This window comes from Eucyclogobius newberryi, unplaced genomic scaffold (assembly GCF_026437365.1).
Source record: "Eucyclogobius newberryi isolate DKJ021-1_F unplaced genomic scaffold, fEucNew1.0.hap1 SCAF_4, whole genome shotgun sequence".
In the NCBI taxonomy this organism is placed as follows: domain Eukaryota; kingdom Metazoa; phylum Chordata; class Actinopteri; order Gobiiformes; family Gobiidae; genus Eucyclogobius; species Eucyclogobius newberryi.
The window spans coordinates 250,001-260,000 of NW_027316056.1; the positions used below are offsets into that span (position 1 = coordinate 250,001).

Consider the following 10,000-nt stretch of genomic DNA (forward strand, 5'->3'; position numbering starts at 1 on the left):
TGGAAAATATAAGGGGAAGCACTTCCGGTGGCTCCTGGAGAATGATGTGGGCTACACATTGTACCTCATCCAGAGCCACCAGAAAGAGGAGGCTGCAGGAGTATTGCAGGCAGAGCGGCATAGCAAGGACAGTCTTCAGTCCTTCCTGCGCTATGCCCTCAGCTTTCAGGAGATCAGCTCTCTCCTCCAATACGAGGCACAGGTAAAACCCTTCACCCATCTGTACATTAGCCTCTACTTTGTAATAATGCAGTTTTAACTGTTTAAATCTGTTCTGTAAGCCTACAAATAAAATGTATTGTTATTATTACAGAAACGACCACCTGTGCCTCGTCCTGCAGCAGAGGAGGAGGAGCTGGTTGGTTTTGGTGCCCGTGCCAAGAGCACCTGGAGAGAGGTCTGGGAGAGCAGGCATGATGGCTACGCAGCCTTCATTCTCAAGTTGTTCTTGACCCTGTTCCGGTCCTGTTCTGCTTTTGTTCTTTCATGTGTGTTCTCCCAAAAGTCCTTGTGACTATGAATTGATACATCTGCGATGAGGGTAAGTGATATTTTTACTATGCATGGTGTTCAATATGAATGACTGAGTGATTAATTGTATATTTGACGTGAGTGCCTCCTCTGCTCGTTTAAACTAATATTGCTAAATAAAACAACTATATGAAATTATGGGCAGTAGAAACACAAGTCAAATGTAAGTGTGCGTTCTTACTAACATGCAATTACAAAATGTAGCTAAATATGACTCATTATGATTCTTCTTCTCTCACATGCAGCTGCACAGTCCAAACAGACTGTTCTGGAGGAATCAGAAGAAGGTGAGAGCTTTTTCGTGTTGCTTATTCACTGTAAGATCAAAATTGGTCAAATGTATCACACATTTCTTTCCTCTCTTCAGCTGCTGCAGATGTGCTGCCCATCACGCCTCCAGTGCCACTTCCAGAGGAGCTGATGTTTCTCCTGCCCGAGTCTGGACGTACTTCCGCTGCAGGTCTGATATTGTGACACATTTGATAGAGATTTTAATGGAATAATCTAAACTCATATTTTTGTGTTTAGATGTTTCAGATGCAGCTCCACCCACACATTCTCCACCTGATGCTCCAGATGAACAGAGATCTCAAAGTGAGTAAGATCCAAGTGTGTTCTGTGTTTGTCAAATTACAATAAGTAGCTCCTAAACATGATGCAAGAATCTGTACATTCTGTTGTTTTCCTGTGACAATCAGCCAGTGCAGTGGGTTTAAAGTTGTGTCATTGATTGCATTTTATGTGCACACAAAAAGGTTGTGTTAATGCCTATAACTAAAACATCCTGTTTTGTTCACTAGGCCCTCCACCAGTTCAGCCCGCAGCTGCCATCAACAGGCCTCCTCCCCCGTTGCTGCCCTTCCTTGAGCAGGAGCTCAGCCGATGGGGCTGCTCCCACCAGCAGAAGACGTGGATGAAGCTGGAGCTGGAGTCCATGGGTCTGTGGCCAGGTTCCCGTCCTGTTAGCAACCCAATGAAGACATTTTCTCTGTGGCGCCTACCACCTCAGCCCGAGCTCATTGACAGTGTCCACATTCTGCCCTCCCCCAAGTATTTTCAGCTGCATCCTTTTTTCATCTGGAAGCCTGAGAGTGACTACTTGATGGGGCGGGTAAAGAACAACTATTCCCTGCCATGCTCTGGAGACTGTGCTCAGCCATATGTGGTCTCCGCTGGTGTGGGCAGACCGCGGTTGATTGTGGGCCTCACCGGGCAGTACTACTTACTGTCGTCCAGGCTGTGCTGCAAGAGGTGCCGTAGGCGGTGGTACGCTGACAACCCTCTCTGGCTGGACAAACTCCCCAAGAGATTTACCAACATGTTGCCAGCACTACTGACCTACAAAAAGGCCGTCTGCAAATCAGTTCTGGATGAGCTGAGGCGGACTGGAAAATCCCCCACAGATATGGCCAATCAGATTACAGAGTTGCTGCATCTTAAATATGAGCGGGCCAACCTGGCCTATCTCCTCTGCTGCCAGAATGTGATGGATGGTGAGGCAGGAGCCTATGGCCAGAAGACCATCACGCAGTTTTTGCGCAAGCCTGAGACCAAACCAGAACCTTTTGGGGGTTACAGTGACCCTGATGGCTGGAATGGTGTCTCTGTATCCTCCCACTACCTCATCGACTGTCTGCTGCATGAGTTCCAGCACCAGAAGGACACCATACAGAGGTTGATGCAGGGGACATTTGGACAGGCTCTGCGCTCAGACCACACCCGCAAAGTGGCCAGGAAAGTCACATTCTCATCTGGGGCCATGTCATCGTACGCCGTGATGAACGAGAACTGGATGATCCTGTCGTGGGTCATGGTGCAGTCTGAGGCGGATAAAAGTCTGCGGCCGATGTATTCGGGGCTCTCAACCCGCTACAGCAGTGCTGGCATTGAGAAGGCCTGCTTTCATTGGGTTGACAGGTAACTAAGTGAACATCATCATTTATTGTAGAAACACAATAATGCATAATGACCTAACTCCCATAAAAATATTTTATATTATCTATTAATTCCATACTTGTTGCCATTTTATAATAGTCATTTTTCACTTTGCCCTTAGGGATTGCTGTGCAGCTTTCAGAGTGGCCGGGTCTGTGGCAGGAGAACATCTGAGCTGGGAGGCATGGAGAACAACAGATGCCACTGTTGCTGAGGTCACCACTGGGAACCAGTTAAATACATGTGCATCAAGATCACAGTACAACAACGGCATCATCATAAAGCTGGACTTGTTTCACTGTATGAGACGGTTCCTCCGTGAGTGAGCTTCAGAACACCACCCGCTCTATAGCTCCTTTGCACAGTTTCTCTCTGCTGCATTCTCTGTGGTGGACCAGGAAGACCTGCAGAGGCTGAAGGACGTGTACGTCTTCTGTGGCATACAGCCTGCTACTCCCACCAAGCAGCACATTCGCCAGCACTGCAGGATTAAGATTCCTCAACCCAGCGAGCTCGTCCAGAGAGTGGAGGGGGTTTTCCAGCACTTCCACCTGACCACAGATCCCAATGGGGTCCCTCTGTTCAAGCCCTCCATGCTGCAGTGTTGGAGGATCCAGCGAGTCCACATCCTGCGTGGCTGCCTCAGTGATCCTGAGGTAGAGGGGGGCATACTGTACCGCCATGGAGGGACTCTGCAGCTCAACCATGTTCCGGGTGAAGGTGCCAAAGTCCCTGTCTGGATCCCCATCAGAGGCACGTCTCAGCAGGAGGGCTACCACTTTCACCAGGCCCAGTGGGTGACAGGTACACAAGTGTCCCCAGAGTTGTTCCAGGCCCAGGGCCTTACAGGAGTGTGTCGCTGGAACTTCAAGCGCCTGGTGGACCTGAAACAGCCCGGTGTGTGTCTTCCGTCTGTTTTTGACCCTGCACTGATACAGGCCCTGAACACTGTGTCCAAGCGTGTTCTGGGAGAGGAAAAGTATCCTGCTTTGCGTCTTTCAGCAGAAGACACGGGGGAGAGGTTTGGGCTTGAATATGCCGAACCAGAGTGTCGTCCTGTCCCTTTAGACTGGGATAAACAAAAGAGCAGGAAGGACACTGAGGACACTAGCACTCAATCTGCTGCAGCACCAGAGTCAGCCCCACCATCTTCTGTTGCTCCAACCAGGCCCTTCACTTTCCCTCCTCACCATGCTACGCCCACTGTCACCCCCACTGTCACCCCCACCATCTCTGCTGCTGCTGGCGATTCTGACACTGCTACAGACATTTTTTCAAGGATGGAGCCCCAGATAAAGTCAGGTAAAAGATTCAAACCTTTCCCCATGTGATTTTTCTGTTTGTTTACAGACACTGATCTATTGTTCTTTATTTGATTAATCCCAGAACCCACACATTTGCCCATCAGGTCGTCTCCATCTAGTGCCCGGACTGGACCTGTGAAGACAGGAGGGAGGGTCTTTGTGTTGGACCACAGGCGCTGGCCCGCTCCCATGAAGACTGCAATTGATGATCTGCTTAATAAGCACAGAGGACAGAAGGACATGCTCAAGCTTGTGGATCAGGAGTATGCCACTCTTGTCCACAGCTCCTGCACAGATCCTAACAGCATGCTACACCCGACCACAAAACTACATATCTCACAATACATAAAACATCTCTGCAAATTATTAAACACATCATCATCGCTCAACATCAGCCTGGAAAAGCTGGAGCAAACCCAGACACTTTGGCAGTCTCTCACAGCAGGCAGTACCACCACAACTGTGCCTGTCGTCACCATGACACCTGCAGCAGTTAATCCTCCTCCTGCAGCCACCTCGTCTATTTCTCAGGACGCCCTTGAGAAAATTGTGCAGAGTGTTGTGGAGAAGCAGCAGCAGCAGCAGCAGCAGCAGCAGCAGCAGCAGCAGACACCAGCAGCCCTGAAAAAACCCCACACAAAAAAATGCCTGTCTTGTGGCCAGCCAAAATCGAAGTATGAGGGAGATGGCAGCGCCGTTCATGACTTTTACCAGCAAGGGCCAGTCAGATATTTTTACTGCTCCACCAAAGTTTTCACCAGCTATAAAGCTGAGGGTCTGACTGAGCCCAGGATGCTCTTTAAGGACTTTGTGGACACAGAGTTCTTCCAGAGGGAGCTGGAGGCCACAAGACAGAGAGTGGAGGAAAGGAACCAGCTGAAGAGGAAGAGAGAGGAGTCACCTGTCCCAGGCAGAAAGTGCAGGTTCTGCAAACTGGAGCTGAAGCAGGGCCCACACAGTCCTCACATCCACACAAGCTTCCCCGGACTGTCAGGGAAGTACATTTACTGCCCTGCTAAAGTTTTCTCCTTCTTCAGAGATCAGGGGATGGAGAAGGAGATGAGCTGGAAGGAGTTCCAGGAATCTCCCTTTTACGAGAAGGAGAAGGAGAGATGGGGAAGGAAATGATTAAAGCCCTGTATATTGATGTAAATAGAATGTATATTTGAATGTAAATAGAATGTATACTTGAATGTAAATAGAATGTATATTGAATGTAAATAGAATGCATATTTGAATGTAAATAGAATGTATACTTGAATGTAAATAGAATGTATATTGAATGTAAATAGAATGCATATTTGAACGTATATTAAATGTAAATAGAATGTATATTGAATGTACTGTAACTATATCTGGCATTTTTCTTGTAAATAGTTATTCTTAAAAGTATACATGTTTTGTACTTTATTTCCAATATAATAATACAACAATATTCTATAAATGATTGCGATATCATAACATAAATATAAGTAACTGGTTTTATTTCTCTGCAGAACATAAACTGAACACAGTAGTACAGTTCAGTGCTGCAGAGTTAGAGATGTGATAGTAAACTAAACACCTGGAGGTTTCTGACCCACTCCAAGTTTATTTATTTATGCAGAAGGTGTGACGTGGGTAAATCTCTTAAGGTGAAGCAGAAATCACTTTTTGTGATCAATTTGTGATTTTATTAATATTGTAAATCAGTCCCAGCAGCTGCATGTGAGTCCTTCTCATGATCTGACCTTTTAACAAGTGCAAACTGCCACACCAACTCATAAACTTTATACATTTAATGTTTGAACTCATAAACTTTATACATTTAATGTTTGAACTCATAAACTTTATACATTTAAAGTTTGAACTCATAAACTTTATACATTTAATGTTTGAACTCATAAACTTTATACATTTAATGTTTGAACTCATAAACTTTATACATTTAAAGTTTGAACTCATAAACTTTATACATTTAAAGTTTTGATCCTTTGAAACGTTCCTCTTCTTCTGGGGACTGCAGGAATTGAACTCTGGTCTCTTGAGATGAATTTGTCAATGAACACGAATCTCTGCATTCTGATTGGTTGGCCTTCATCACAGTAGCACATGGCACACAGGCTCATTCTGATTGGCTGGCGCTCTATGCCCACTATCCACGGCTGGCCCCTGCATGGCAAGCAGGAATTCTACCACTGAACCACCAATGCACACATAGAGCATTTGTTCGGCCATTTTTTTTTTTTTTTTGGATGAGATGAGATGAAAAGAAAAGAGATTGAGGAAAGTGAGATAAGGTACCCACACCAGGCAATGCACATGTGGGCCTCCTGCATGATACCACTGAACCACCAATGCGCACAAGGCGCATTTGTATGGCCATCTATTTTTTATTTTTTTTCCTTCAACCACATTTACGGACGCATTTTGCCCTCGGACATGGCTATAACAGGAGCTGAAAAGAAAAGATAAGAAAAGATAAGAGATGAAATGAAATGAAATGAAATGAAATGAAATGGAATGGATATACAGCCCCGGATTATTTTTTCTTGATGCAGAGAGCTCGTCTATAACGTATAATTTGCAATATACGGCATATAATCTTGTACATTAAACCAAATTAAGGAAAGACAGATTGGGTAACGTTGCACAAAATATTTTTGTCTCCAACCAGATGAAGCGCTCGGAGTAAAGTTTGGCAACTGGATGACGCTGTGACTGCAGGGTTGGGCTCACAAGATTGAGGGAAGTGAGATAGGTACCCACACCAGGCTATGCATATGTGCAAAGTGGGAAGCAAAACCTAGTGCTACGACGAGGATGGGATTCCAACCCACGCGTGTTGCACTTTCTTGCGGCTATAAAACCATGACTGCAGGAGCAGGATTTTAAGAGCGCTATAAAGGCGTGGTTGCAACCCGGCACTATTGTGTTAGTTCGCTAACACATATACTAAAATTGGAACGATACAGAGAAGATTAGCATGGCCCCTGCGCAAGGATGACACGCAAATTCGTGAAGCGTTCCTCATTTTATCATGCCGCTGCATTGTCAGCAAAATCAAGATTTTCATGGTCGGGGCTCTTGTCTGCGTCGGAAAGGGCAAAGCTAAGCACTCACACCGTCAGGATGGCCGAGCGGTCTAAGGCGCTAGGTTCAGGTCGCAGTCTCCCCTGGAGGCGTGGGTTCGAATTCCACTTCTGACAGTAAACTTTAGGCATAATCTTGTGCATTTAGATAATGAATGAAACATTGCACATAGGCACGCCAAAGTCTTCTCAAAAGCTCTGCTGCATTAGCCGGGAATCGAACCCAGGCCTCCTGCATGGCAAGCAGGAATTCTACCACTGAACCACCAATGCACACATAGAGCATTTGTTCGGCCATTTTTTTTTTTTTTTTGGATGAGATGAGATGAGATGAAAAGAAAAGAGATGAGGAAAGTGAGATAAGGTACCCACACCAGGCAATGCACATGTGGGCCTCCTGCATGACACCACTGAACCACCAATGCGCACAAGGCGCATTTGTATGGCCATCTATTTTTTATTTTTTTTTCCTTCAACCACATTTACGGACGCATTTTGCCCTCGGACATGGCTATAACAGGAGCTGAAAAGAAAAGATAAGAAAAGATAAGAGATGAAATGAAATGAAATGAACTGAAATGGAATGGATATACAGCCCCGGATTATTTTTTGTTGATGCAGAGAGCTCGTCTATAACGTATAATTTGCAATATACGGCATATAATCTTGTACATTAAACCAAATTAAGGAAAGACAGATTGGGTAACGTTGCACAAAATATTTTTGTCTCCAACCAGATGAAGCGCTCGGAGTAAAGTTTGGCAACTGGATGACGCTGTGACTGCAGGGTTGGGCTCACAAGATTGAGGGAAGTGAGATAGGTACCCACACCAGGCTATGCATATGTGCAAAGTGGGAAGCAAAACCTAGTGCTATGACGAGGATGGGATTCCAACCCACGCGTGTTGCACTTTCTTGCGGCTATAACACCATGACTGCAGGAGCAGGATTTTAAGAGCGCTATAAAGGCGTGGTTGCAACCAGGCACTATTGTGTTAGTTCGCTAACACATATACTAAAATTGGAACGATACAGAGAAGATTAGCATGGCCCCTGCGCAAGGATGACACGCAAATTCGTGAAGCGTTCCTCATTTTATCATGCCGCTGCATTGTCAGCAAAATCAAGGTTTCCATGGTCGGGGCTCTTGTCTGCGTCGGAAAGGGCAAAGCTAAGCACTCACACCGTCAGGATGGCCGAGCGGTCTAAGGCGCTGCGTTCAGGTCGCAGTCTCCCCTGGAGGCGTGGGTTCGAATCCCACTTCTGACAGTAAACTTTAGGCATAATCTTGTGCATTTAGATATTAAATGAAACATTGCACATAGGCACGCCAAAGTCTTCTCAAAAGCTCTGCTGCATTAGCCGGGAATCGAACCCAGGCCTCCTGCATGGCAAGAAGGAATTCTACCACTGAACCACCAATGCACACATAGAGCATTTGTTCGGCCATTTTTTTTTTTTTTTTGGATGAGATGAGATGAAAAGAAAAGAGATTGAGGAAAGTGAGATAAGGTACCCACACCAGGCAATGCACATGTGGGCCTCCTGCATGATACCACTGAACCACCAATGCGCACAAGGCGCATTTGTATGGCCATCTATTTTTTATTTTTTTTCCTTCAACCACATTTACGGACGCATTTTGCCCTCGGACATGGCTATAACAGGAGCTGAAAAGAAAAGATAAGAAAAGATAAGAGATGAAATGAAATGAAATGAACTGAAATGAACTGAAATGAACTGAAATGAACTGAAATGGAATGGATATACAGCCCCGGATTATTTTTTCTTGATGCAGAGAGCTCGTCTATAACGTATAATTTGCAATATACGGCATATAATCTTGTACATTAAACCAAATTAAGGAAAGACAGATTGGGTAACGTTGCACAAAATATTTTTGTCTCCAACCAGATGAAGCGCTCGGAGTAAAGTTTGGCAACTGGATGACGCTGTGACTGCAGGGTTGGGCTCACAAGATTGAGGGAAGTGAGATAGGTACCCACACCAGGCTATGCATATGTGCAAAGTGGGAAGCAAAACCTAGTGCTACGACGAGGATGGGATTCCAACCCACGCGTGTTGCACTTTCTTGCGGCTATAACACCATGACTGCAGGAGCAGGATTTTAAGAGCGCTATAAAGGCGTGGTTGCAACCCGGCACTATTGTGTTAGTTCGCTAACACATATACTAAAATTGGAACGATACAGAGAAGATTAGCATGGCCCCTGCGCAAGGATGACACGCAAATTCGTGAAGCGTTCCTCATTTTATCATGCCGCTGCATTGTCAGCAAAATCAAGATTTTCATGGTCGGGGCTCTTGTCTGCGTCGGAAAGGGCAAAGCTAAGCACTCACACCGTCAGGATGGCCGAGCGGTCTAAGGCGCTAGGTTCAGGTCGCAGTCTCCCCTGGAGGCGTGGGTTCGAATTCCACTTCTGACATTAAACTTTAGGCATAATCTTGTGCATTTAGATAATGAATGAAACATTGCACATAGGCACGCCAAAGTCTTCTCAAAAGCTCTGCTGCATTAGCCGGGAATCGAACCCAGGCCTCCTGCATGGCAAGCAGGAATTCTACCACTGAACCACCAATGCACACATAGAGCATTTGTTCGGCCATTTTTTTTTTTTTTTTGGATGAGATGAGATGAGATGAAAAGAAAAGAGATGAGGAAAGTGAGATAAGGTACCCACACCAGGCAATGCACATGTGGGCCTCCTGCATGACACCACTGAACCACCAATGCGCACAAGGCGCATTTGTATGGCCATCTATTTTTTATTTTTTTTTCCTTCAACCACATTTACGGACGCATTTTGCCCTCGGACATGGCTATAACAGGAGCTGAAAAGAAAAGATAAGAAAAGATAAGAGATGAAATGAAATGAAATGAACTGAAATGGAATGGATATACAGCCCCGGATTATTTTTTGTTGATGCAGAGAGCTCGTCTATAACGTATAATTTGCAATATACGGCATATAATCTTGTACATTAAACCAAATTAAGGAAAGACAGATTGGGTAACGTTGCACAAAATATTTTTGTCTCCAACCAGATGAAGCGCTCGGAGTAAAGTTTGGCAACTGGATGACGCTGTGACTGCAGGGTTGGGCTCACAAGATTGAGGGAAGTGAGATAGGTACCCACA

General features: G+C 45.4%; 2 protein-coding genes and 8 non-coding genes across 10 annotated transcripts in view; 8 read left to right on the forward strand and 2 right to left on the reverse strand.

The window, feature by feature from the left end:
• The window catches only part of LOC140377652 (uncharacterized), a 966-nt gene extending 282 nt beyond the window's left edge, over positions 1 to 684 (forward strand). Inside the window, exons 1-2 of the mRNA XM_072463129.1 lie at positions 1 to 202; positions 314 to 684. The exon at positions 1 to 202 is cut by the window's left edge and continues 282 nt beyond it. Coding sequence (XP_072319230.1) covers positions 1 to 202; positions 314 to 514 — 403 coding nt within the window. The 3' untranslated portion in view covers positions 515 to 684. The remainder of the gene's footprint in view (positions 203 to 313) is intronic.
• Positions 685 to 751: 67 nt separating this feature from the next.
• On the forward strand, positions 752 to 2,799 carry LOC140377288 (uncharacterized). Its single transcript, XM_072462638.1, has 5 exons — positions 752 to 818; positions 899 to 976; positions 1,060 to 1,125; positions 1,332 to 2,448; positions 2,588 to 2,799. Exons 1-5 carry the CDS (start codon positions 752 to 754, stop codon positions 2,790 to 2,792), a joined length of 1,533 nt encoding a protein of 510 aa, XP_072318739.1. The 3' UTR covers positions 2,793 to 2,799.
• Positions 2,800 to 6,681: 3,882 nt separating this feature from the next.
• On the forward strand, positions 6,682 to 6,787 carry LOC140378374 (U6 spliceosomal RNA). The gene has a single exon (XR_011930223.1). It is a non-coding gene; the product is annotated as a U6 spliceosomal RNA (small nuclear RNA).
• An 88-nt stretch (positions 6,788 to 6,875) lies between these two features.
• trnal-cag (transfer RNA leucine (anticodon CAG)) lies at positions 6,876 to 6,958 on the forward strand. Its single transcript is given in 2 exon segments — positions 6,876 to 6,913; positions 6,924 to 6,958. It is a non-coding gene; the product is annotated as a tRNA-Leu (tRNA).
• An 85-nt stretch (positions 6,959 to 7,043) lies between these two features.
• On the reverse strand, positions 7,044 to 7,114 carry trnag-gcc (transfer RNA glycine (anticodon GCC)). The gene has a single exon. It is a non-coding gene; the product is annotated as a tRNA-Gly (tRNA).
• A 719-nt stretch (positions 7,115 to 7,833) lies between these two features.
• Positions 7,834 to 7,939, forward strand: LOC140378375 (U6 spliceosomal RNA). The gene has a single exon (XR_011930224.1). It is a non-coding gene; the product is annotated as a U6 spliceosomal RNA (small nuclear RNA).
• An 88-nt stretch (positions 7,940 to 8,027) lies between these two features.
• Positions 8,028 to 8,110, forward strand: trnal-cag (transfer RNA leucine (anticodon CAG)). The gene has a single exon. It is a non-coding gene; the product is annotated as a tRNA-Leu (tRNA).
• Positions 8,111 to 9,010: 900 nt separating this feature from the next.
• On the forward strand, positions 9,011 to 9,116 carry LOC140378376 (U6 spliceosomal RNA). The gene has a single exon (XR_011930225.1). It is a non-coding gene; the product is annotated as a U6 spliceosomal RNA (small nuclear RNA).
• Positions 9,117 to 9,204: 88 nt separating this feature from the next.
• Positions 9,205 to 9,287, forward strand: trnal-cag (transfer RNA leucine (anticodon CAG)). The gene is given in 2 exon segments: positions 9,205 to 9,242; positions 9,253 to 9,287. It is a non-coding gene; the product is annotated as a tRNA-Leu (tRNA).
• An 85-nt stretch (positions 9,288 to 9,372) lies between these two features.
• Positions 9,373 to 9,443, reverse strand: trnag-gcc (transfer RNA glycine (anticodon GCC)). The gene has a single exon. It is a non-coding gene; the product is annotated as a tRNA-Gly (tRNA).
• Between the last annotated feature and the right edge of the window lie 557 nt (positions 9,444 to 10,000).

Coding starts and splice junctions, on each gene's coding strand:
- LOC140377288 (XM_072462638.1), top strand. CDS start 752: ATGATTCTTCTTCTCTCACATGCAGCTGCACAGTCCAAACAGACTGTT. Junction 1,126..1,331: donor AGATGAACAGAGATCTCAAA/GTGAGTAAGATC, acceptor TTTGTTCACTAG/GCCCTCCACCAGTTCAGCCC. Junction 2,449..2,587: donor TGCTTTCATTGGGTTGACAG/GTAACTAAGTGA, acceptor CTTTGCCCTTAG/GGATTGCTGTGCAGCTTTCA.